The sequence below is a fragment of the Oncorhynchus mykiss genome, chromosome 2 (genome assembly GCF_057628025.1).
Source record: "Oncorhynchus mykiss isolate SJ-2025 chromosome 2, ASM5762802v1, whole genome shotgun sequence".
In the NCBI taxonomy this organism is placed as follows: domain Eukaryota; kingdom Metazoa; phylum Chordata; class Actinopteri; order Salmoniformes; family Salmonidae; genus Oncorhynchus; species Oncorhynchus mykiss.
Window position 1 is genome coordinate 48,631,553 of NC_143023.1, and position 27,594 is coordinate 48,659,146.

At 39.1% G+C, this 27,594-nt stretch overlaps 1 protein-coding gene across 1 annotated transcript; it reads right to left on the reverse strand.

Annotated features, from left to right (window-relative positions):
- Positions 1–4,338: 4,338 nt before the first annotated feature.
- Positions 4,339–27,411, reverse strand: th (tyrosine hydroxylase). Its single transcript, XM_021564247.3, has 13 exons — positions 27,163–27,411; positions 26,495–26,698; positions 23,968–24,142; positions 23,429–23,517; positions 23,085–23,152; positions 16,798–16,848; positions 14,712–14,857; positions 13,602–13,737; positions 10,114–10,183; positions 9,830–9,886; positions 9,538–9,633; positions 8,559–8,692; positions 4,339–6,617 (listed from the first exon to the last, which is right to left on the reverse strand). The coding sequence occupies exons 1-13, from the start codon at positions 27,244–27,246 to the stop codon at positions 6,458–6,460; spliced, it is 1,470 nt and encodes a 489-aa protein (XP_021419922.1). The 5' UTR covers positions 27,247–27,411; the 3' UTR covers positions 4,339–6,457.
- Positions 27,412–27,594: the final 183 nt, after the last annotated feature.

Genomic DNA, 27,594 nt, shown 5'->3' on the forward strand with positions numbered 1-27,594 from the left:
GACTTCAGACTCTGACTCGAGGTTTAATGACTTGACTCTATCACTGTATAGTATCAGCAATTCTCATTCAGATGAGACAGACTGGTCTCATTGATTAACAGATATTACTGAAACTGAGATTTAAAAAAAAACAAAAACATTTATTTTATTAAATATAAGGCAACATACAAGCAGTACACAGGGGGAGAAACATTAACAACAACAAAAAACAAGGAATAAATCAATCAAGAAGGTCAAAACAAATTGTTTTTTTCTGGTGAATAAACGTGACTGTCATAAGAGCAGTGTAATGACACCTTTGGGCACAGGATGGTGCAAAGCATGCACACTCCTGAACAAGAATACACCACAATATATACACAAACATACACGTACAAACCACACATACAAATATAGCCTATAATAGCCACCAGATATCCTAAAGTGATGACTGGGGACAGATCCTAGATCAGATTCTGAGTGTACGTGATAGCCCAGGATCAGTTGGTTAGTGCTCAACACTATGTCCAAACATTTTGGCTATTGACCTTTCTAATATGCAAATGCTATTGATATTAATACCCAAGCTTTACACAATACAATATTCGGGTTCAAACAAAGGAAATTGAACGTTTTTTTCACAGCAAGTAAGATTATTAGCTTTTCTTGAAAGGACATGTTGAAATGTGGGTTGTAACCAAAGAGCATAAGAGCAGGAAGGATTTTAATGACCATTATCGTCCCACTTTAAATGACATTCAGCATATAAAGGCTTCATAAAGCCTTCATAACACCTTCATAAGCACTACATAAATGTGTTTCAAAGCATCTATAAGCATATGTCATGCTTTATAAAGGGTTCATAAATGTGGCATAACTGTATGACAATCACCAATGTCAAACATAATATTATACATGTGCTTCATTTTTATTGTTTATTTTTTTATTTTACCTTTATTTAAGAACAAATTTTTTATTTTACCTTTATTTAAGAACAAATTCTTATTTTCAATGACGGCCTAGGAACAGTTGGTTAACTGCCTGTTCAGGGGCAGAACGACAGATTTGTGCCTCATAAAGGGTGGCATGTTGTGCTGAAGGATGGCTCACGCTCTTTGAAGTCATGTTAGTCACATTACACCTAATCTCGTTCCCAGACACTTCTGCCCAAATGTACAGAAGGTCTGGTGGACCAATGCATTAAACTTGGCCTTCATTAGTTCGGTTACATTTCAAATCAAATTTTTAAGAAGAGAAATTGTGGAACTGTACAAGGTTTTGCCATAATTATGACTTTGTGGCTGTGTTAACTAGTGATGACCAGGGGAAATGCTTTTGTTGACAGAGTACATAGCCTGATGACAAATACTTTACTCAGTAAGGTCCCTCCCATAGGATTCTATGGTCACTCCCACTAAGGCCAAATTTGAATGGTTGATATCCCAGGCTTATATGTGTTGTGTGCTCAAAAGCCTTATCCAAATCAACTTACAGTCATGCGTGAATATATTTTTATGTATGGGTGGTCCTGGCAATCAAACCCACTATCCTCATGTTGCAATGCTCTACCAAGATGCATGACAAGGTTGTAAATGCTTTGTGAACCCTCAATGTAATATGATTTATAAGCCTTTATTGAGTAGAGCTTATAAAGCACCGGCGTATGTCATATTTGACGTAGTGGTTGATGTCACATTTGACATTGGTGGTTATATCACACAGTTATGTCACATTTATGAACCCTTTATAGAGCTTGAGACACTGTACTCTTATAGATGATTTGTGACGCATTTGTGTTGTGTTTATAAGCTGCACATCACTTAAAGCACGGACAGAATTGGTCCCAAAACGTCAACAACATTTTCCCAAAGAGTTTCAACAGTGAAACGGTGTCAAAACATATGCATGAAGTTTCCTATTTCAGAACAAGAGCATTTATCGTTATCGGCAAGCTGCATTTTAAATCTGCTCTCAGGAGTAAAATAGGTACTGTGTGCACATTTGAAATGGATCAGCTAATAGACCAACACATTTGTTACATTGTATTAATTTCATTTGGTCCATTTTGGTTTCACATTGCCAAATGTCTAACAAACAAAAATGACCAAACAAAACCACATGTTCATGCAAGTCATTTGTTTTTTGGACACAAATGGTCATGTTAAATCCATTTATTATCATCATGGAGCATCACTTGTGTGTCCCAATCTTCATATTACTTTTGCTTTGGTCAATATACTGGAGGAAACTCATAACTGCCATGATAGGGGAGACTGGGTGTCTCATCATGGGTTGGTTGTCAGAGTTCTTAGCCTATTACTCTAGGATGCTGTGTAGCCTAGTAATTTTAAGATTAAAACGTGTGACCTATGTGACTTGGTCAATTCATATCAACATCTCAAAACATGGAGGAGAGTGGGATCTGTATGTTTTTATAAGAGGTTATAATAAAAAATACATGTATTGGTACACTATATATACATAGGTATGTGGACACCCGTTCAAATTAGTGGATTCGGCTATTTCAGCCACACCGGTTGCTGAAAGGTGTATAAAATCGAGCACACAGCCATGCAATCTCCATAGACAAACATGGCCTTACTGAAGAGCTCAGTGACTTTCAACGTGGCACTGTCATTGGATGCCACCTCTCCAACATGTCAATTAGTCAAATTTCTGCCCTGCTAGAGTGGCCCCGGTCAACTGTAAGTGCTGTTATTGTGAAGTGGAAACGTCTAGGTGCAACAACGGTTCAGCCACAAAGTGATAGGCCACACAAGGTCACAGAATTGGACTGCCGAGCGCTGAAGCATGTAGCGAGTAAAAATCGTCTGTCTACGGTTACAACACTCACTACCGAGTTCCAAACTGCTTCTGGAAGCAAGTCCGGAAAAACAAAAACTTCATGAAATGGGCTTCCATGGCCGAGTAGCCGCACACAAGCCTAAGATCAGCATACACAATGCCAAGCGTCGGCTGGAGTGGTGTAAAGTTAGCAGCCATTGGACTCTGGAGCAGTTGAAATGCATTCTATTGAGTGATGAATCATGGTTCACCATCTGCCAGTCCGATGGACAAATCTGGGTTTGGAGGATTCCGGGAGTATACTACCTGCCCCAAAGCATAGTGCCAACTGTAAAGTGTGGTGGAGGAGGAAAAATGGTCTGGGGCTGTTGTTCATGGTTTGAGCTAGGCCTCTTAGTTCCAGTGAAGGGACGCTACAGCGCACAATGACATCCTAGATGATTCTGTGCTTCCAACTTTGTGGCAACAGTTTGGGGAAGACCCTTTCCTGTTCCAGCAGCTTGACTGGCCTGCACAGAGCCCTGACCTCAACCCCATTGAACACCTTTGGGATGAATTGGAACGCCGACTGCGAGCCAGGCCTAATAGCCCAACAGCAGTGCCCCGACCTCACTAATGCTCTTGTGGCTGAATGGAAGCAAGCCCACGCAGCAATGTTCCAACATCTAGTGGAAAGCCTTCCCAGAAGCGTGGAGGCTGTTGTAGCAGCAAAGGGGGGACCAACTCCACATCAATGCCCATGATTTTGGAATGAAACGTTTGACGAGCAGGAGTCCACATACTTTTGGCCAAGTAGTGCATTATTTGAATTATAGGGGTAGGCTATCCATGAACAATGTATTTGTTGAAAGAAGACAGGGGAGTTGTGTTTCAAACCTATTTCTGAGTTGCTATCGGACAAATCATATGGAAATTAATATCACATTTTGCCTTTATGCTCAGTTGGGGGTAATTGTATAAAAAATGATATTACAAAGTTTAAACGGTTGAATTTTGTTTAAGAATATTGTTATATACTCTGTTTTTATAGTTTATTCTCCATTTGTCAGCAGCTCTACACTAAATCAGTGTCTCTGGGTGTGCGCCAGCTCATGCTTTTTATAAGAATATTGTTCAATCAAAATCAATAGCCTGACTATTTCTTGTTGAAAAGAGTCTCATAAGATATCCTACTGGTAATGAGGAATACAAGTGTGTAAAAATTCTGACATCCAGCCCCCATCTCCCTTAATCTGCATCGGAAGCACACATAAATGAGCTGCGACTCACCAAATGTTTCAGAGAAAACAAGTTATGATATTGCATACATTTGATCAAATGCTCGCATTCAAACAACCAATAACACTGTGTGCATCTTGTTCTTTTCCTGTGTTTTGTTGGTATGTATGATGTTTATTTATTTAATAAAATGTCGTCATAATAGCAGGATTAAATTTGAGAAGAATAGTCAAAGCGATAGTCAATACACTAGAAAATGTACTGTATAGGTGTGTTTTTGTTTTGAGGAATCCCTTTTTCTTTGAGATTATTGAGTCAGGAATGGACACCCAGAGGTAATGCTAATGTCTGATTATTTCTTTTTTTTATATTGATATTTTTACAGAGAATGTGCATTCATAACTTCCTCAGTGGGCAAGCATAAATATATTTATATAACATCAGATACAGTTCTTTCTTTTTATTCTGCTATTAGATCGCAACAAGCACAATGCTTACAATTCACAGAACATTTTTATACACACAATAATATATATTTTTTTATTCCAAACAGGGTGATTTCTTTTTAATGATTTCAATATTTTCCCTGGTTCAATATTACAGTAATTTACATAAACATCTTTCATTTTTATCATTATACCATGTCCAGTTTCCCTACTTTTATTACATTCATAATTTTACTGCTTGGATTTGGTCATTTTCCTAGCGTTTTACATATTTTGTTGAATTCATACCAAACTATTAAAGTGAGGTGAAACTTTGCATTGAGACTTTTGTTTGAAAGCATAATACATGTGAGTAGCAAACCACAACCTTGCCTTAGCCCTACATTAACCCTGCATTTTAGCCCTATTCCTTGTGCACAAAATTTGCATTTTGTCGACAATGCGCCATTTAAAAATAATTTCAGATCGAAGTGACATACTCTCCCCTCTGTATTTATTTGGACAGTGAAGTTTACATTTTTAATTTGTCTCTATAATCCAGCATTTTGGATTTGAGATCAATTGTTTTGATGCAACAGTACAGAACATTTTATTTTTTTGGTGTGTTTTTTTCATGCACTTTATGTATCAAGTCCCAACATTTGAAGGTGTCAAGTATTTGGACAAATTTACTTGTGGCCTATTATAGTGATCAGAAGCTTAGTAATTGTTCCCATAGTCCTAGCACGCAATGCCTACACTGTACATCAAACTTGTGACTCTTCAAAGTTGTTGGATACATTTGCAGTTTCTTTTGGTTGTGTTTTGGATTATGCTGTGCCCAAAAGGAACTGCATGGTGAATAATGTAGGTTGTGTTTAAAACAGGTAGCCCAGCGCTGATCTTTTTTCCACTAATTGGTCTTTTGACCAAATCAAAATCAGATCTTCTCTCATCAGATCTTTTTCAGACCTGATCAGATTCATCAAACGCAGCCGAATTGTTAATTTTGGAATCACTTTTATTGTAAATAAGAATAGAGTATGTTTATGAACACAACAATAATGTGGATGCTACCATTATGGATAATCGTGAATGACTACTGAATAATGATAAGTGAGAAAGACCATACCCCCAAAACATGCTAACTTCTCACCATTACCAATAACGGGAGTTTTTTGGTGGCGGAGTATGATATTTATGCCTCTGTAACGTTCTCCCTCATCATTATTCAGGATTCATTCATGATTATCCGCAATCATGATAGCATCTACATTCCTTTAGAAGTGTTCAGAAAAATATTTTATTCTTATTTACAATAAAACTGACTCCAAAATGACACAATATATTATTCACCATTCAGTTCCTATTGGGCACAACGTAATCCGAAACACAACCAAAACAAACTGCAAATGCATCCAACAAGTTTGTGGAGTCACATGCTAGGAAAATGGGACCAAATACTTAAATGTTTGACTACTTTTAATACACTATACGTGAATTTGTCCACATACTTATGACACCTTCAAATGGGCCGACGAGATACATATAGTATTTTCATTTCTAAACGGTAAAACAAATATGTATGAACATACCCTCAAATAAACGGTGACATTCTGTGCTGTTGCCTCATAAAACATTTGATCTCAAAATCAAAATGCTCAAGTATAGAGACAAATGAAAACTTTTAGCTTCACTGCCCAAATAAATATGGAGGGGAGTGTGTACAACATTTGAGATGAATGCAGTCTCCACCAATGGAGGAAAACTGCCTTTAAACGCCTCATTGTCTACAAAGCGCGATCAGATTGAATCCTGACTTTAGGAAGCATGGGTACCAATGGATAATGCCCACCCACCTGCACCTGATGTCTTAGAGACATCACCAGATCAAATAAACCAAACAAGTCCAGTGAGAGGTTTCAAGGTCGCCACTTAGCCAGCCACATAAAGCACAAGAGAACAATGGTTATGTCACACATCAAAATGGCACAGAGTGGGACCAGTAGCAGTAGCAGTGTTGTTGTGCATCATGCGAGCACGTTGAGGGCATCTGTGAGCATCTTCAGCTCATCCTTGACAGACTCCAGGCCTCCTCGGATCTTCAGGGGATTGTCCAGGACCTCTATGCTGTAGGTGTAGGGGTCAAACCGCACAGAAAACGGCCTCTTAATTCCAGCCACATACGATCTGTCAGGAAAAACACAAGGCAAATAAATATACAATGTATAAAAAGTCTAATATCTATTGATTGGTCAATGTCTGTCTGTCTGTCTGTCTGTCTGTCTGTCTGTCTGTCTGTCTGTCTGTCTGTCTGTCTGCCTGTCTGCCTGCCTGCCTGCCTAAAGTTCAATGACAACATTCTCATCATTCTTATTGTATCTGGCAATATGGATATAAAGGGTTCACCTTTTCTTCAGTAGAGGCCAACTACAAGAAACATTAATTCAATATGCATTGAATCACAGAAAACTGATTTGCATTGCACTGCAACTACATATTAACCATCTACAGTCTAAGCCTCTAGAGAGCGATATCGACTAACCAAACATATATAATTGTTTTAAGTTAGTAATAACATGGACCATTTAGCTGATTTGGAATTTTAGGACACCTGTAGGTATACAAAATATATATTTTTTTATAATATTACATTTCGCCTTACTGCTATTAGACCATAGAAACACACTGAATAACACACATACATGGCAAATAAGACAAGCAAAATATATACACTACCGTTCAAAAGTTTGGGGTCACTTACAAAAGTCTTTGTGTTTGAAAGAAAAGCAAAAAATGTTGTCCATTAAAATAACATAAAATTTATCTAAATACTGTGTAGACATTGTTAATGTTGTAAATGACTATTGTAGCTGGAAAAGGCTGATTTTTAATGGAATATCTACATAGGCGTGCAGAGGCCCATTATCCGCAACCATCATACCTGTGTTCCAATGACACGTTGTGTTAGCTAATCCAAGTTTAGCATTTTAAAAGGCTAATTGATCATTAGAAAACCCTTTTGCAATTATGTTAGCACAGCTGATTGAGTATCTGGAGCATCAGCATTTGTAGGTTCAATTACAGGCACAAAATGGCCGGAAACAAAGGCGTTTCTTCTGAAACTCATCAGTATATTCTTGTTCTGAGAAGTGAAGGCTATTCCATGCGAGAAATTGCCAAGAAACTGAAGATTTAGTACAACACTGTGTACTACTCCCTTCACAGAACAGCACAAACTGGCCCTAACCAGAATAGAAAGAGGAGTGGGAGGCCCTGGTGCACAACTGAGCAAGAGAACAAGTACATTAGAGTGTCTAGTTTGAGAAACAGACACCTCACAAGTCCTCAACTGGCAGCTTTATTAAACAGTACCCGCAAAACACCAGTCTCAACGTCAACAGTGAAGAGGCGACTCCGGGATGCTGGCTTTCTAGAAGCTAGCAGGTAGATCAGGTTTAAAACAAAAACTGATGTAAGGTAAAATAATACATCTAGTGTGAGCCCGGACTATACGGCTTGTACGTGTGCGCTTGTGTGTGTATGCATTCGTGTGTCAATGGCCGTGTCTGAAATCTGTCTTGCCTACTACTTACTAAAACTACATGCTGTGTACGTCAGTGGAGGCTGGTGGGAGGAGATATAGTAGGGCAGCTCATTGTAATGGCTGGAATGGAATTAATAGAAGGTATCAAACAAATCAAACATATGGAAACCACATGTTCGACTCCATTCCATTCATTTATTTCCAGCCATTACAATGAGCCTGTCCTCCTATAGCTCCTCTCACCAGCCTCTACTGGTGTAGTTATAGTACTACATACTATTTTGTATGTACTGTTTAATAAAAATGTATTCAGCAAACAACAAATATCAACATTCCACTCATCCATACTGAGAAGGCATCATCTAATGTGCAATCGCGCTTGTTAATTTTCCATTCAGCTTTGAATGGATGATTCTCTTCCTCAATAGTGTGCAGTGAATTCTACTTCATGTAAAGCCAAAATGAGTATGACATCCTGGCATACTACGTTTTCTAAATGTATATTTTTGCATACCAAAAAAGCCTACTATTTAGCCTATAAGTATGGGTATTCTGACACGGCCTATGTGTGTCTGGTCTGTTACCTGAGTTTCTCTTTGGCATCTGTGAAGCTCTCAGAGACAAAGTATACAGACTGGTAGTTCTGGTCTTGGTAGGGCTGAATGGCAGCAGCCTCTGGGTCAAACTCCCTCCTCTCTGGCTCATCTGACAGAGCATGCTGGGCAAGACAGGGGGAGAGTGAGAGATAGAGAGGGAGAGAGGGAGAGAGAGGGGGGGGGTGGTTAATGTCTGGACGTCTGGATATTCCTGTAATTCAACATTTAATTGAAAATTAGGTTAGGGGAGGTTTATTCTGTTCCATTATGTTGTCTATATTATGGTGGCTTATATCTAAGATGAACCTCTTAAGGATCTGACCTTTTTTATGTTGCCTAAAATGACATACCCAAATCTAACTGCCTGTAGCTCAGGACCTGAAGCAAGGATATGCATATTCTTGATACCATTTGAAAGGAAACACTTTGAAGTTTGTGGAAATGTGAAATTAATGTATGAGAATATAACACATTAGATCTGGTAAAAGATATCACAGAGAAAAAAATGTGCAGTTTTTTTCATCATCTTTGAAATGCATGAGAAAGGCCATCACATATTATTCCAGCCCAGCTGCAATTTAGATTTAGGCCACTAGATGGCAGCAATGTATGTGCAATGTTGTATCAAGTCTGCCCAAATGTGCCTAATTGATGTATTGATACATTTTCAAGTTCATAACTGTGCACTCTCCTCAAACAATAGCATGGTATTCTTTCACTGTAATAGCTACTGTAAATTGGACAGTGCAGTTAGATTAACAAGAATTTAAGCTTTCTGCCCATATCAGATATGTCTATGTCCTGGGAAATGTTCTTGTTCCTTACAACGTAATTCTAATCACATTAGCGCACATTAACTCAACCGTCCCATGGGGGGGTCACCGATCCCGTAGAGGTTTTAAGATATGGTATGATTTTAGATTGGAGAGAGGAAGAGAATACTCCATGTCTAAAACCATGTACTCACCACTAGCTCTCCATATGAGGAGAGGAGTCCTGCCCCGTAGGCTTTCACAATGCCACCCTGTTTACACAGACCAAACTCCACCGTGAACCAGTAGAGCTGAGACACACACACACACACACACACACACACACACACACACACACACACACACACACACACACACACACAGGAGACATGCTTTCTAAATTTGTCATGTTTCCACAGCTTTACACTTCATATGTTTTGCATGTGTGGTAGGAAGCAAATAAGGGATCAGGAATAATCAAAGCCATGTTGCAACAACAAAACTTACCGTTGACAGTTTCTCAATATCTTCTTCTGAAGCCCCCAGTGAAGCAAGACCGATGTTCTACAAGACACATGTGATCTCTGTTAGTAAAGCATGACAGAGTATCATCTTTGGTTCATGGTATACAAAGCAGACAAGAGGGTGATGGGTAGACAGCTCAAGTCAAGGTGCAGGCCAGAGGCCCAACTCTCATTTTAGAACTGCTCCTTTAATAAATGTTATTGGGTTAAAAATGTCCATCTTCACAATCAATACATCAGAATCAATAAAGCCACAGAATTTGTCACCTGAGAAAACTGGGCGAACACCCGGTCAGCCAGAATGGGGACGTGGCCCAGGAGTTCGTGCACACAGTCCCTATTGCAACATCACAAAAATAATGAGATGATTAAATGCTCACAGTCACACAGGAGATGGAGACAGAAAGTGAGAATAAGATGCCCAGAACATATTTCCTACAATTATCATACAGAAAGTGCATGATGCTGTCTCGATCTAAGAAGGTGCAGATAAGGAAGAGAGAGGTATGGAAAGAGAGAAATTAAGATAAATAAATGATCCAGGACAGAGAGCTGTTTGGACTGCAGACCTGAGTTTAAATACTATTTTGAAATCTTTCAAAATACCCTGCAAGAGATGCATAATAAGTCATGTCAAACTTTGTAGAATTGCAGGAAATTGGCAAGCGGTTCCCACTGACAAATCAAATCAAATCAAATTTAATTTGTCACATACACATGGTTAGCAGATGTTAATGCGAGTGTAGCGAAATGCTTGTGCTTCTAGTTCCGACAATGCAGTAATAACAAGTAATCTAACTAACAATTCCAAAACTACTGTCTTGTACACAGTGTAAGGGGATAAAGAATATGTACATAAGGATATATGAATGAGTGATGGTACAGAGCAGCATAGGCAAGATACAGTAGATGGTATCGAGTACAGTATGTACAAATGAGATGAGTATGTAAACAAAGTGGCATAGTTTAAAGTGGCTAGTGATACATGTATTACATAAGGATACAGTCGATGATATAGAGTACAGTATATACGTATGCATATGAGATGAATAATGTAGGGTAAGTAACATTATATAAGGTAGCATTGTTTAAAGTGGCTAGTGATAGCGGTTTCAACTCGCTGTTCACATTTGAGGTATGGTCCAATAGAAGGTCTAACCGAATTATTCATAATGTGTTTCGGGGTCCATATTATTATAAAACACAATTATATAAGGAATTGGCAACACATTCTCATTCTGAGAAATAAGGTAGGCCACTCGATTTCAACATGAACAAAGTGGACAGGCTATCATGCTGTTCAAACAGTAGGAGACGGACAGAAGGGTGTGTTCATAACAATTCAACTGTTGTGCCTTGTTAGCTAGCAACCAGATCCAAGTAGGATACACTTGAAATATAAAAATTAGCTGGCTGCTCACTAGCACGTGGGCTTGTGCTTGAGAGATTGTTGAGGAGACCTGGGTTAATTTTCTATATAATGCCTACAAGAAGTTAGTCATTATTAGTGAATTTGCTGCACTATAAATGGTTTTTGGTGTTTTTTTAACAAAATGGTATTGTCATAGACAAACTTGAAAGTCAGATCAGTTTTCTGCCCTACCTATCTGTAACCCTACATAAGGGACGCATGTGGCAGCTCCCTAACGAGGTATGATAAGGATTTTCATAGGGCAAATGGACGGTCCCTTACTAGACGTCCACGGGTGCTATTAAAATAGGCAGATGGCCTCAGGTCGACGCCCCAAGGCCTGGTCTCAGGGAAGTAAAAAAATAAAGTTTCCAGGGCACTTGGTTTCTGAGATACTGTATCTCAGGGACCGTCCATTTTCCCTATGAAAATCCTTATCAATCGTTAGGGAGCTGCCACATGCTCCCTAACATACCGCAGCGACTGTGCAAAAAGTAGGCCCAGAATGAAGCCTGACAATTAGTGATTTCAACATGCTTGTGACATATTGTGGCCTCTTCGTCACACAGAGACACACCGATTTCGATGAGGTCGTCGAGGGGAGGTTGGGGTGGATAAGCCACAGAGTTATTCTCTCTGCGCTCACATGTTCATGTAGTTTGACACATCCGAGTTTCTCCATAAGGATAACATGGGTTTACAGGTTATGCTCTAACTTTTTGCTACATTAAATACATGCTTAATCATTTGGACAAGTATGCTGCCTCTATTGTATTGTGTTTTGGAGAAAATGGGGGTCATGTTAGCAGTAACTGCATAAGGTTACTATGAAACCAAGGTAAATAAAATCATTTTTTCGCTATGAGCAGTTACTGCCTTTTTGCTTAGTAGGGCAGTACTGCAGAAAAGCAGGCTCAACTATTTTGATGAAATAATGACATTATTATTGGGTCTTATGGTTGTGGAAGGCTTATATTTAGCCTAGGACTAATTTCAAAAACCCTGAATTCATTAGATTATTGCTGACTGTTTGCATTTGACCTGTAATTGTACAGCAAATCTTATTTAAAGAAACGCCTGCCCATTTTTTTTTTAGATACACAGTTTATTAAGTAAAGCACCCCATTCACGAAAGTGGTTTGCTCTTACAGCGAGTCACGTGGCCGTGGCTTGCTATATAAAGCAGGAAGACAAGCATCAAGGTATTCAGAGACTGTTCGATTGAACGTTAGAAAGGGCAAAATGAGTGACCTAAGCAACATTGAGTGGGGTATGATCATCGGTGCCAGGCACTCCCGTTTCAGTATCTCAGCCCACTTGGGCTTTTCACGCACGACAGTGTCTAGGGATTCCTGACAATGGTGCGACAAACAGAAAACAACCAGTCAGAGGCAGTCCTTTGGGCAAAAACAGCTCGTTGATGAGAGGTCAAAGAGAATTGCAAGGGGGTATGCTCCAAAACGTGTTGTGTGGGTTCAAGTCCCCTACGCGACTCAAATTAGAAAAAACTATCTCCTGCTGGTCCTTGAGTCAAATAATGCATTTGTGATGTTTGTAGATCAATTTTAGTAATGTATGTACAATGTTGTACAGTTAAATATACACGTCTGTGCAATATATGTAATAAACAGGATTATTAACCGTGTGTCTACAGGGCTGAAGAAAGATGCCTCATTAAATGTATTATTATTATTAATTATCAAGGTGTTGCACTTCCCTTTGCAACACAATAACACAAATGTAATTGTACATAAAAAAATGAATAATTTCATCTGGGATTCAAACCCTTGTTGCAAACTGCGAATATGATCAGGAGCTTGGCTCACTACATTGTGAGCTATTTAACCAGTCATTTAAACACACGTGATTTCGTAACTTTGATTAGCAGAACTTCTGTTAGGAACGCTTTCATGAAAAACTGCTCGATCAAGTCCAACTACAGTACGTCAACGTTTTTAATTGGCTGATGTGGAATTTGTTACATTATAGTTAGTTGCATGTCATTTGCGGCATACATGATCTTGAGCAAAGTCATTATAGCCTATCATTTCAATTCCCCTGTGAGAACCATTAGCACAGGTTGATTTGGCTTTGCTGTACCACAGTCGAAGCCTGACAGCAGACTACCTACCAAAAGTTGCACTGTATCCAAAACAATGTAGAAAAATGTAGATCAGCTATCTTTTAACCGGGGTATGGAGAACTAGGATGTTGTGCAATGTTAAGATAGAAATATAACATGTAGAATTAGGAATCACATCAGCTCTATTCATGACATCTCTATCTGCAACTTTCTACAATGTTTGCATACTGAATATGGCCATGGTGAAACAGTAGTACTCACGGTTCAGGGGAGTGCATGGGAGAAGAGGCGTGGCGTATATACTGGGTACACTGGAACACGCGGAAGGCCAGACTGGCTAAAAAGTCTCTGGCGGAGAGAAGACCTGCCACGGGACGCAGCTGGAACCCTGTTCGCTCTGTGTGTGAGAGTGAGTGAGTGAGAGCGAGACAGAGAAAGAAAAAATAGAAAAAGCCGGGAGACAGTGACAATGACAATTGGTACTAATGACTACGCATCTACCAAGAGGTGGAACTTAGGTAGTGTGTATTCAGCCGACAGAAAATGTATGACTGCGGTACGTAACTTTTGTCTCTAAACCCAACCTTAACCCTAACCTTTACCATTTTTGACCCCTACGCAGGTTGAATATCCACTTCTTTGCACTTACATGTATCTAATGTTCAATCAGGAGTGGGCTGTATTGAACATGCTATAGGTCAGTAGTAGACACTAATATTTCTGAGGGAGCTACTTTATTGGGGGGGTCATGAAGTGAAATTGATTCATACATGATATCAAATGAATTCTTACATGATATTTAAGATACTGTTAACATGGACCATCAAGCTTTCATTCAAGTTGCAGTATTAGAAACACATTTTTAAATATCATTGTATGAATCTTTTGAATCTGGCCTTATTGCCATTTTCTCAAAAAGAAAAAGTTGATGATGATCTTTGTGTATGATCTTTTGTGAAGAATCAATTATTTTCCCCCAGTCATTCTGTACAGATTATTCTCTGTCTCTTCTAGTCCTGCACAGCTTGTGTGATAGATAAAAACAGAAGAGACAAACACATTCCTGAGAATCTTAGCTTTCAGGAATGGGGTCAAAAACTAGAGCCAAATTTGTAGGAATATTTTGTTTTCAAGATGCGCTAAAAGCACTAGAAACCACTGTTACTGTTCTGTTTGTCCCAGCCGCTAATAGCAAAGGTTACTAACGTAACCATGGTTCTATGAACTAAGTGGCGCATTCAGCTGACTGAGGAAAACATTTTTCACAGCACATTCATTCAAATTATTGCTGGAGTTGCCAATGAAATTGCAGAGAGACGCATGCGTCTTGTGAGAAGCTCAATGGCTGCAATAGGTGGCATGTATGAGTACCTCTGAGGAAGCGTGACACGTCCTCCAACTGGGGGATGTTTTCAGGGCTGTATCCACAATGTCTCTCCAGCAGATTGAAGGCCTCCAGGTGCTCACTGCAGGCATGGGTGGTGTACAGGTCCCTGAGGGTGGAGTACACCTCTCTCCTATCCAACACACACACACGTGGGAGAACACAAAGACATGCATGCACGTACGCACACACACATGGATACACACACACCAGAAGGTGAACACACATGATGGAAACAAATATAATTGTGTAGATTGTGTAGATAAAATTGCAGATAAAATTGCAGATGAAAATGTAGAAATGTTAAAACACAACTGTGAGTCGTCATGGGAAAAGGATTGATTTCTCTGCATTTTCAAGACAGAAATGTCATAGAAGTCCAAATATATACATTAAAAAAGAGAAAACTTCTGTATAACCCATTTCCAGAATGGTGAGCTGAATGTGTGGCCTCTCTTTGATTGAGTTATGGCAGCAAATTGTCCTCTAGGTCAACTATAAATCTCTCCAAAACAAAACTGTTTACTCTCTTATAATCGGGTTATCCATGAGCAAGTCTACGTTCCAAATGGCACCCTTTTGCTTATTTTGAACTGGGCCCATAGGACTCTGGTCAAAAGTAGTGCACGATATGAGAATAGGTTGTCATTTGGGATGCAGAACAAGTCGTGTACCAGATGGTTGACAGTCACTTCGGAGAAGTTCGGTCGAGGGACCTGAAGGTTTTTTTGAAAAGGTTTTTATATTGTTCAAACACAATGTTTCCGTTTGGTGGAGTGAGTCAAACAATGAACTGACATTTTAGACTGACATGATATCTGGGCAATTGACTTTAATCTGTGACATTTGCACATAAACGATCAAAAGCTTTTACTCTAGATGGCTTGATAGCACCCTCCATCCGTGGCAAATCAGGAAAATAACCATTAAATAACCTTTACCACTCACAAAATCATAAATAGTATGAAATAAACACATCTTTGTGCAAATGGACATGTAAACAGAGGGCTGAAGCATAACAGAAAGAATACAATAAATAACCCTTGCACGATAAGTATTGAGATGTGAAGAGTCATTGTAGTTCGAAAAGCTACTGCCTAAGCTTTAATTCAATGGTCTAACACTATCTTAATTAGGGCTAGACCCCCTTTTTCTCAATTTCCGCCTGACTAACGTGCCCAAAGTAAACTGCCTGTTGCTCAGGCCCTGAAGCCAGGATATGCATATAATTGGTACCATTGGAAAGAAAACACTTTAAAGTTGATAGACATTTTAAAATAATGTAGGAGACTATAACACCATAGATATGGTAGGAGAAAATCCAAAGAAAAACCAACCAGAATGTTTTTTTGAGAGCCCATGCTCTTACAATGGAAAGTATAGGGGCATACTGAATTCTAGCTCTCAGGATGCAATTCCTATGGCTTACATATACATAGGGTGTCAGCAGTCTATGTTCAAGGTTTCAGGCTTGTAACTTCCAAAACAAATAAGAAATATCAGTTTTAGTACGGGGACACAGTCTTGTAAATTCGTGTTTGGGCGCACGATGAACATCACTCTTTCCGTAAGAAATATTATAGCTTGATTACATTTTAGAGTATCTGAGGAGTGAATAGAAACATATTTTGACTTGATTAAACAAAGTTTAGCGGTAGATTTTCAGATTCCTTTCTCTGCATGTTGAACGACTGGATTATTCAAATCGATGGTGCCAACTAAATTGACTTTTTGGGATATAAAGAAGGATTTTATCTAACAAAACGACACTACATGTTATAGCTGAGACCCTTTGGATGACAAATCAGAGGCAGATTTTCAAAAAGTAAGTGAATATTTAATCGCTATTTGTGAATTTATGAAACCGGTCCTCAAACAACCGCATGGCATGCTTTCGCTGTAATGGCTACTGTAAATCGGACAGTGCAGTTAGATTAACAAGCATTTAAGCTTTCAACCGATATAAGACACTTGTATGTACCTAAATGTTTAATATCCACACGCCTATCACTGACTAAGGTTTGAAAACTTATCACTGATTTTACCAGAGAATATCATGCTAGTGCCACTCACCATGTACCGATCTCCTCCTCTGTGTATTCTACTCTGGGGATGGGCTCCCCTCTGACAAAGAGAACAATGAAATTAGTAGATATACATCATTGTAGCTTCCTATTCCTGGATAAACCTTGAATCCACTTTTTTGATGATTTTTACATGACATTTTAAGTAGTCAATCGTCTCCATTTACTGTGAAAGTTTCAAGACTCTTTGTATTTGTATTTCTAAATGGCAGACCTAGAAATACTATAGTTTTAACTTTTCTTTGTGTAAAACTATTTTTTCAGGGAAATAAATAGTTACTTTTGAGGTGACCACAACTATTTGAATAGAGATCCCCCCTGCAAAATACTACTTTAAAATTGTTTTTTAATAAAAATCTCATAAAGTAACTACTTTTAAAAAATTATGTCAGTACTGTATCTGGAACTGCATGTTAAGATAGAAATACAATGAATAGAGCACACCAAATCTAATAAACCATTCCAATCTATAGGACAGCCATAATTGATATACACAATACATTTCTATCTGAACATTTTGTAAATGTCCATTCTCCTCAATGTCCATTTCCATAAAGTCTAACCATTTATATATACAGTACCAGTCAAAAGTTTGGACACACCTACTCATTCAAGGGTTTTTAGTGAAGACATCAAAACTATGAAATAACACATATGGAATCATGTAGTAACCAAAACAGTATTAAACAAATCAACAAATATTTTATATTTGAACATTTTAATTCAAAAGGCACTCGCACATCTGAGCTATCTTTTTTGCTAATGCATGGTAACAGTTGAATAAAATGAGAAAAAATAAGAAACCCGCGCACTGCTCTTGATAGTATCACTACTCTTTAATAAGCTTTTACGTATCGGCCTCACGGCCTTCTTCAGAGCTTTTTTTGCACTCTTGGCATTCTCTCAACCAGCTTCATGAGGTAGTCACCTGGAATGCATTTCAATCAACAGGTTCATTTGTGGAATTTCTTTCCTTTGTAATGTGTTGTAGCCAATCAGTTGTGTTGTGACAAGGTAGGGATGGTATAAAGAAGATAGCCCTATTTGTTAAAAGACCAAGTCCATATTATGGCAAGAACAGCTCAAATAAGCAAAGAGAAAATGACAGTCCATCATTACTTTAAGACATGGACAGTCAATGCCTATGTGCCAACATTTCTTCAAGTGCAGTTGCAAAAACCATCAAGCGTTATGATGAAACTGGCTCTCATGAGGACCGCCACAGGAAAGGAAAACCCAGAATTATCTCTGCTGCAGAGGATAAGTTCAGTAGAGTTACCAGCATCAGAAAATGCAGCCCAAATAAATGCTTCACAGACTTCAAGTAACAGGAACATCAACTGTTCAGAGGAGACTGTGTGAATCAGGCCTTCATGGGCAAATTGTTGCAAAGAAACCACTACTAAAGTGAACCAATAATAAGAAGAGGTTTGCTTGGGCCAAGAAACCTGAGCAATGGACATTAGACCGGTGAAAATCTGTTCTTTGGTCTGATGAGTTCAAATTTTAGATTTTTGGTTCCACCAACCGCTGTGTCTTTGTGAGAAGCAGAAAAGGTGAACGGATGATCTCTGCATGTGTGGTTCCCACCATAAAGCATGGAGGAGGTGTTTTGATGGTGTGGGGGTGCTTTGCTGGTGACACTGTCAGTGATCTTTTATACATTCAAGGCATACTTAACGTGCATGGCTACCACAGAATTCTGCATTGATACGCCATCCCATCTGATTTGCGCTTAGTGGGACTATCATTTGATTTTCAACAGGAAAATGACCCAACACACCTCCATGCTATGTAAGGGCTATTGACCAAGAAGGAGAGTGCTGCATAAGATGACCTGGCCTCCACAATCACCCGACCTCAACCCAATTGAGATGGTTTGGGATGAGTTGGACCACAAGAGTGAAGGAATAGCAGCCAACAAGTGCTCAGCATACACAAGGAGTCGCTAGAGTGCGATGACACAAATTAAACACCCCCGGCCAAACTCTCCTAACCTAGACGACGCTGGGACAATTGGGATCAGCCCTATGAGATTCCCTGTCACGGCCAGTTGTGACACAGCCTTAGATCAAACCCGGGTCTGTAGTGATGCCTCAAGAACTGCATTGCAGTGTATTAGACCGCTGCGCCACTCGGTAAGGGTAGGCCCTAACCCATTATATTTTGTACAGATAAGTATAAGGAAGTTGTGACGCTCAACTACTATGCCACTGAAAAGGTAAAAAGCTCCATCTGAGGGTAAATGTTCTTGTTTCAAACACACACTATACCGTCTTAAAAGGGATTGTTTACTCAGAATACAAATTAACATGATTTTCAACCTACCTTGGCTGTAATTGATTCAAGAAGGCAGTATTTTCAAAAAATTGTTTTACCTTTATTTTTCTAGGCAGATCAATTAAGGACAAATTCTTATTTTCAATTACATCCTAGGAACAGTGGGTTAACTGCCCTGTTCAGGGGCAGAACGACAGATTTTTACCTTGTCAGCTCGGGATTTGATCTTGCAACCTTTCAGTTACTAGTCCAACCCTCTAACCACTAGGCTACCTGACGCCCTAGTATTGGGATTTTTAGTTTCCTTTTGACACTTAATAGGCATATTTTGTTACTGTTAGCGTTCTCAGTAACACTTAACAAACTGGTCTGGCGCCTGTGTAATTAAACTGTAATAACCTTGAGCAACAGTTTATTAACATGTTACCTAACACTTTGGTAATTGCATAGCAATGAGCAATACAGTACTCTACAGGAATAGTAACTTCTCCTTATTCCACATGTTATAACTCCATTATTATGCAATTATAAAGCAATTTCCACAATCTTATGGAGGGGTTGGAACCTAAATTATTTTCCAATCGTTTCGTTCTGAACAGAACCCCTCAAACAAATTGTTTGGTTCCACTGTTACTATTCACACAATACCCCATAATGACAAAGCAAAAACAGGTTTAAAAAAATGTTTTCTCATTTATTAAAAATAAAAAACTGAAATAACTTATTTATATTTGTTTGAGCTCAGCTGCATCCTGTTTTCATTGACCATCGTTGATATGTCTCTACAACATGATTGGAGGTCACCTGTGGTAAATTCAATTGATTGGACATGATTTGGAAAGGCACACACCTGTATATTTAAGGTTCCAAGCCATGAGATCGAAGGAATTGTCCTTAGAGCTCTGAGACAGGATTGTGTCAAGGCACAGATCTGGGAAGGGTCCCAAAAAATGACTGCAGCATTGAAGGTCCCCAAAAACATAGTGGCCTCCATCATTCTCAAACGGAATAAGTTTGGAACCACCAAGACTCCTAGAGCTGACCACCCGGCCAAACTGAGCAATTGGGGGAGATGGGTCTTTGTCAGGGAGGTGACCAAGAACCCGATGGTCACTCTGGCAGAGCTCCAGAGTTCCTCTGTGGAGATGAGAGAACCTTCCAGAAGGATAACCATCTCTGCAGCTCTCCACCAATCAGGCCTTTATGGTAGAGTGGTCAGATGGAAGCCACTCCTCAGTAAAAGGCACATGACAGCCCGCTTTGAGTTTTCCAACAGGCATCTAAAGACTCTCAGACCATGAGAAAGGGTTTGGGTCAGGGTTAGGCTTCTCTGATCTGATGAAACCAATATTGAACTCTTTGGCCTGAATGCCAAGTGTCACGTCTGGAGGAAACCTGGCACCATCCCTACGGTGAAGCAAGTTGGTGGAAGCATCATACTGTGGGGGTGTTTTTCAGCAGCAGGGACTGGGAAACTAGTCAGGATCAAGGGAAAGATGAACGGAGCAAAGTACAGAGAGATCCTTCATGAAAACTTGCTCCAGAGAGCTGAGGACCTCAGACTGGGGCAAAGGTTCACCTTCCAACAGGACAACGACACTAAGCACACAGCCAAGACAATGCATGAGGGGCTTCGAGACAAGTCTCTGAATGTCGTTGAGTGGCCCAGCCAGAGCCCAGACTTGAACCCGATCAAACATCTCTGGAGAGACCTGAAAATAGCTATGCAGCAACGCTTCCAATCCAACCTGACAGAGCTTGAGAGGATCTGCAGAGAGGAATGGGAGACACTCCCCAAATACAGGTGTGTCAAGCATGTAGCATCATACTTGAGGCTATAATTGCTGCCAAAGGTGCTTCAACAAAGTACTGACTAAAGGGTCTGAATACTTATGAACAGTGCCTTGCGAAAGTATTCGGCCCCCTTGAACTTTGCGACCTTTTGCCACATTTCAGGCTTCAAACATAAAGATATAAAACTGTATTTTTTTGTGAAGAATCAACAACAAGTGGGACACAATCATGAAGTGGAATGACATTTATTGGATATTTCAAACTTTTTTAACAAATCAAAAACTGAAAAGTTGGGCGTGCAAAATTATTCAGCCCCCTTAAGTTAATACTTTGTAGCGCCACCTTTTGCTGCGATTACAGCTGTAAGTCGCTTGGGGTATGTCTCTATCAGTTTTGCACATCGAGAGACTGAAATTTTTTCCCATTCCTCCTTGCAAAACAGCTCGAGCTCAGTGAGGTTGGATGGAGAGCATTTGTGAACAGCAGTTTTCAGTTCTTTCCACAGATTCTCGATTGGATTCAGGTCTGGACTTTGACTTGGCCATTCTAACACCTGGATATGTTTATTTTTGAACCATTCCATTGTAGATTTTGCTTTATGTTTTGGATCATTGTCTTGTTGGAAGACAAATCTCCGTCCCAGTCTCAGGTCTTTTGCAGACTCCATCAGGTTTTCTTCCAGAATGGTCCTGTATTTGGCTCCATCCATCTTCCCATCAATTTTAACCATCTTCCCTGTCCCTGCTGAAGAAAAGCAGGCCCAAACCATGATGCTGCCACCACCATGTTTGACAGTGGGGATGGTGTGTTCAGGGTGATGAGCTGTGTTGCTTTTACGCCAAACATAACGTTTTGCATTGTTGCCAAAAAGTTCAATTTTGGTTTCATCTGACCAGAGCACCTTCTTCCACATGTTTGTGGCTTGGTGGCTTGTGGCAAACTTTAAACAATACTTTTTATGGATATCTTTAAGAAATGGCTTTCTTCTTACCACTCTTCCATAAAGACCAGATTTGTGCAATATACGACTGATTGTTGTCCTATGGACAGAGTCTCCCACCTCAGCTGTAGATCTCTGCAGTTCATCCAGAGTGATCATGGGCCTCTTGGCTGCATCTCTGATCAGTCTTCTCCTTGTATGAGCTGAAAGTTTAGAGGGACGGCCAAGTCTTGGTAGATTTGCAGTGGTCTGATACTCCTTCCATTTCAATATTATCGCTTGCACAGTGCTCCTTGGGATGTTTAAAGCTTGGGAAATCTTTTTGTATCCAAATCCGGCTTTAAACTTCTTCACGACAGTATCTCGGACCTGCCTGGTGTGTTCCTTGTTCTTCATGATGCTCTCTGCGCTTTTAACGGACCTCTGAGACTATCACAGTGCAGGTGCATTTATACGGAGACTTGATTACACACAGGTGGATTGTATTTATCATCATTAGTCATTTAGGTCAACATTGGATCATTCAGAGATCCTCACTGAACTTCTGGAGAGAGTTTGTTGCATTGAAAGTAAAGGGGGCTGAATAATTTTGCACGCCCAATTTTTCAGTTTTTGATTTGTTAAAAAAGTTTGAAATATCCAATAAATGTCGTTCCACTTCATGATTGTGTCCCACTTGTTGTTGATTCTTCACAAAAAAATACAGTTTATATCTTTATGTTTGAAGCCTGAAATGTGGCAAAAGGTCGCAAAGTTCAAGGGGGCCGAATACTTTCGCAAGGCACTGTATATGTGATATTTCTATCTTTAATAAATTAGCAAAAATGTTTAAAAACCTGTTTTTCCTTTGTCAATGTGGGGTATTGTGTGTAGATTGAAGGAAACAAAACAACTAATCAATTTTAGAATAAGGATGTAAACTAACAAAATATGGAATAAGTCAAGGGGTCTGAAAACTTTCCGAATGCACTGCATATTCAAGTACCTTAAAATTGTTTTTCTGAGACATGTATTATCAAAGAAAATAGTTGCCTTTTTGTTCAAATGATATAAACTATATTCAACTACCTCCAGTTTGTACTGTATTTTCAAATAAACTACAAAATACAACTAGAGTATTTTCTGCCCAGGTCTGCTACATAGCAGTATATTGAAATATCTATATATATTAATTCGTGAAATTAGAAATCTGATTTCTTAGGGCTTATGTTTAAAATGAATAAATGTTGTAATGAGTCACGGTATAATTATTTCTGGCTTACTGTTTATATCTGAAGGCAATGTCTCCAATCATCTTCCTCCTCTGCCGATAGACGGGATCTGTGAATCCCTGTACAAAACCGTCACACAAAACATGAGTAGTGACCCAATATCTATAGTTTCACATTTGATCTAGTGTCATTATACTGTTATTAGAAATATGGCATCGTTATAGCAATGTAATAAGATTATTATCTGATGTAGGCTCAACGACAGTCAAAACTTGTGAGTTGCGCCCAAAACGTTGTTTAATAATCATGTAATAACAGTGTAATAACAATGATATTCTCACTCTCACTCTCTCTACATAAGCAGCTAGAGTGATTGTTTCCATTCATTCACTCACTGGGTGTTCTTGGTCTAAATCTGGATCAAATTTTGTGATAAGGTGGTGACATCTGTCCAGCTCAGAGATTTTCTTTGGGAACCAGTGAACTGTAAAAAGACCATAAAGATGTTGTTTTGTTTTTTTACAAACATGCTCCCATTTCCATGTGTATCTTTAGTTCTTGTCACTGCAAAAGACGTAATGCACACAAATGTTTGGACAAAGCCTGCCATCTATCGTAGATGAATAGCCTTGGTCAACTCAATAGCAGCTACAGTGCAAAGGTGGCTATATCTAAGGAGGTGACCAGACAATCAAGTCTTGAGATTCAACAGGAACATTCAACTACACTTTTTGAGATTTTGTGAGTGTGAAGATGGTTCAGCTAGGTTACATTTGGGTCATACATTGGCTATACAATATTAGATGGTCTTACACTTGAGGCTTAAACAGAAGCAGCTATCGAGTTCCACAGCATTATGTGTTCTCACCTGTGCTCGTGAGACTAGTACAGTTTTAATAAAGTGCATTATGCAGAAATTATTGAAGGTTCTTACATTTGACTTCTTTGGTGGTTTTGACATCCTCTGCTATCCTCTTGATGGAGCTGATGAGGGTGCTGACATCAGACAGGTGCACCTCGCAGCGAACAAAGTACTCCAGCCCCTCCAGGCTGTCCCGGGGCTTCCTGCATGGCCGTGTTTCCAGGTGGTGGATCTTAGCTTCAAACGTCTATCAGGCACAACATATATATCTCTTAGGCTCTTCTCAATTGCTCAAACATCTATCGTTTCCTCGTCTACTCCCCTTCATCTGCACAGTGGTGGAAAAAGTACCCAACTGTCATACTTGAGTAAAAGCAAAGATTTCTTAATAGAAAATTACTCAAGTAAAATTCACCCAGTAAAATACTACTTAAGTAAAAGTCTAAAACTACTTGGTTTTAAATATACTTAAGTATTAAAAATAAATGTAATTGCTAAAATATACTTAAGTATCAACAGAAAAAGTATAAATCATTTAAAATTCCTTATGTTAAGCAAACCAGACGGCATCATTTTAATTAATTTTTTTACTGATAGCCAGAGGTACACTCCCACACTCAGACATTTATATTTAAAAAAAAAGTGTTTAGTGAGTCCGCCAGATCAGAGGAAGTAGGGATGACCAGGGATGTTGTCTTGATAAGTGCGTGAATTGGACCATTTTCCTGTCCTAAGCATTCAAAATGGGTGTCAGGCGAAAATGTATGAAGTAAAAAGTATTTTATTTTCTTTAGGAATGTAGTGAAGTAAAAGTTGTAAAAAATATAAATAGTAAACTACAGATACCCCCCAAAAAACTACCTAACTCGTACTTTAAAGTATTTTAACTAAGGTTTACACCACCACTGCATCTGCACTAGAAAATAGGAAATGTCTGTCAAGCACTCTGTCAAGCACTCTCATTTGCTAAAATTTTTTCCTCGTCTCCACCCCTTCATCGGCACTACCTAGAAAAGACTTGAGAACATTATTTTATGGTGGAATCTCATCATTAGACTGGTTCTCATCTGGCTTGTTCTTGCAGTGAAGGAAAGGAAGTGAGGAGATATTACACTTTATATACATCATAGAAGACTGAAATATAACCAAACCGTTTGACATAGAAATTCTGGATTTTCGTAGTTAAAGTTTTTTAATTATGAAAAAGATTAATAAAGTTCCACCCATAAGGGGCTTCTGGTCATTCGACTGCAGAAATGAGCTATCACATAGCTAGCTACACGTCAGTGCAGGATTTCTTCACAAACGCAAGGCAACTAACGCCTCTATCAGACCTATCAGACCCACAGTGTAGATGCATCAATACTTTAAAACATTTTTTATTATAATTTTGCACCAAAACGCAACGACACTGATGGTCTGATCAAGGCAGAAAGGGAGATTACATGCTCTTAAGTGTTTAAACAAACTTGCTTGCAACATTTGATCTCATGCTGTTGTACCAGGCAGCTTCCTCTAGGTTCTCTACATCCACACCCAATGAAATAGCGACCTATCAGGAACATAAAAAATCTCAAGGCTGGTAATATAGGATTACATTTCCTACAAAGATTTCATCTTAAATGTCAACATAATTTATGTAATTTTAAATAACTTTATGAGACTACAATTGAATTAAAACAAGATTATACTTTAACGCAATCATGACCCACTGGGCATTGACATCAGTTCAACATGTAGTTTTGTTTTACATTTGGTTCAGTTGTCAATTAACGTGAATTCAACGTGAAATCAACGAAAAATGTTACCCTTTCATTGGATTTACCTTAACAGTTAAGTGAAAAAATGACGAAATTCCTTGACATTGAAGACTTTTGGCAAATCAAATCAGTTTCCCACGTTGATTCAATATCATCACAGATTTTTTGGTGGTGTTGAAATGACGTTGAAATTAACTCGTTTTGGCTTGATTAGATTAGCCCACACATTTTAAGATGTGGACAATTCAGGGATATTTTATTTTCCCTTGATAAGAAATTACTATACTTTAAAACAAGTTGTTGTTGATAGTATAAGATACACCACGAAAACAATATCGCCATAGAATCATTCCCATTTAGGAAATATATTTAGGAATAATCCTTGACACCTTTGTTCAAGGCTCCAACAATCTGCTCTGCATAATTTGCCATAACATTCGAATTTACCTAGTTGCCTCTCCTGGACCATAATGACATAATAGACACAGTGATGCTGCCTTGTCGCCTGGAAAAATTAACAAGAAGAGCTGAGAGCAAGCACTAATAGGCTTAGGCTACAACATTTTCTCACACCTTTACAACTCCGAATTAATTGCCTTCTTGAATATCTCCTATTTTCCCGTATATTCATACAAAATATAAGTTGTGCAAAATATGTATCCCACTCTCCATTTGAACAAAAACAAGTGTTGGTTTGTGTTAATTGGTAGACTATTAGGTTAAATTCGATGTTGTTTATTTTCAAAGTTAAACGTTTCACTTTAAATCATTTTTTGAATTATCCCAAATCCTATTTAGGCTCTTTAATACAGAAAAAGGCCTAGCTCGTTTGTACTTACCTCGAACACCTTGAGAGAGCGTGACAGTGCTGGTGTCTTGGAACTTCTCAGCGTGAAGAAGAGATTGAGCAGAGCTTTTCCATCCTCTTCCTCAAACACGATCTGTTCAGTCGCTTCAGCCGCCTCTGCCGCGGCTGCCGCTGCTTCTCGTTCCTTCCGCGCATCCTCGATCAAACTTTGTCGTCTCCCAATGAATCTTGGAGACTGCGCCAAAAAAAGAGCAACATTTTGGATTTAAAACAGCTTTACTGTTATGTCTGTGAACATATTTAAACTCGAACACATGTATCTCGACCACCGACAGCGCACAAGACACAGCCCATAGAGCCTTGCTTACCTCGGTGGAACCATTTTACATCTCCAAACACGCATAAGAACACCAATGCAGTCTAAGTAAACCTGAAGCATAGCTTAGTCTTAGTGATTTAAAAGCCAAGCTGCTAAACCACAATAAGTTATTTTCCTATAAAAAGTTACCATTTACCCAACCGCTCATGCATAATAGTGCCCTCTCCAAGGAGCCAGGCTCTCTGCGCGCATTGAGGCAACATAAAAAAGTCTTAAAAAGATTAGCAAGTGACACTTATAACAATAGTTTTGACCATTTCTACTCAAAAGTTGAGTATGATAGGTCTAAATGGAATGGTAATAAGAACGTTACTCCTTACCGTAACAGAATCAGACCTCTCGAGCTCGGACGCTGCCCTGCGCATACTCTTCGTTGAGGAAGAAGAGCTGCTTGAAATCGGCATGATCAGATTCTGGAGTGTGTAAAATAGTGTCTTTGTATGCGTGTGTAATGTGAGTGTCTGTGTATCTGAGCGTATTTTATTGATGCTCCCTGCACTGCGTTGACTTTGCTTGGTGCGCCTGGTGTCTTTTTCCCCCACGCGGAAGAACGTGTCTGTCTTATTTATTGAGGAGGGGGGAGGATTTGTTTGTCCTTCCTGACGTCAAGCATCCCGTTCTCTTTATCAAACAACACAGCATCCGACACATGTTCCCATATTTGCCTTGATTATTATGTAACAGAGAAAGTGGCATTTTAAAAGTGTGTGGGTTCGTTTTGGTATCCTAATGTAGCAAGAACATTAATATTG

What these genes read in the sequence shown, in the direction of transcription:
- th (XM_021564247.3), bottom strand. Translation starts at nt 27,246, where the DNA reads ATGCCGATTTCAAGCAGCTCTTCTTCCTCAACGAAGAGTATGCGCAGG. An exon ending in ATTTAGACCAAGAACACCCA is followed by an intron (nt 23,153 to 23,428) that starts GTGAGTGAATGA and finishes GGTTTTGTACAG; the next exon opens with GGATTCACAGATCCCGTCTA. An exon ending in ATTGCCTTCAGATATAAACA is followed by an intron (nt 16,849 to 23,084) that starts GTAAGCCAGAAA and finishes TCTCTTTGTCAG; the next exon opens with AGGGGAGCCCATCCCCAGAG.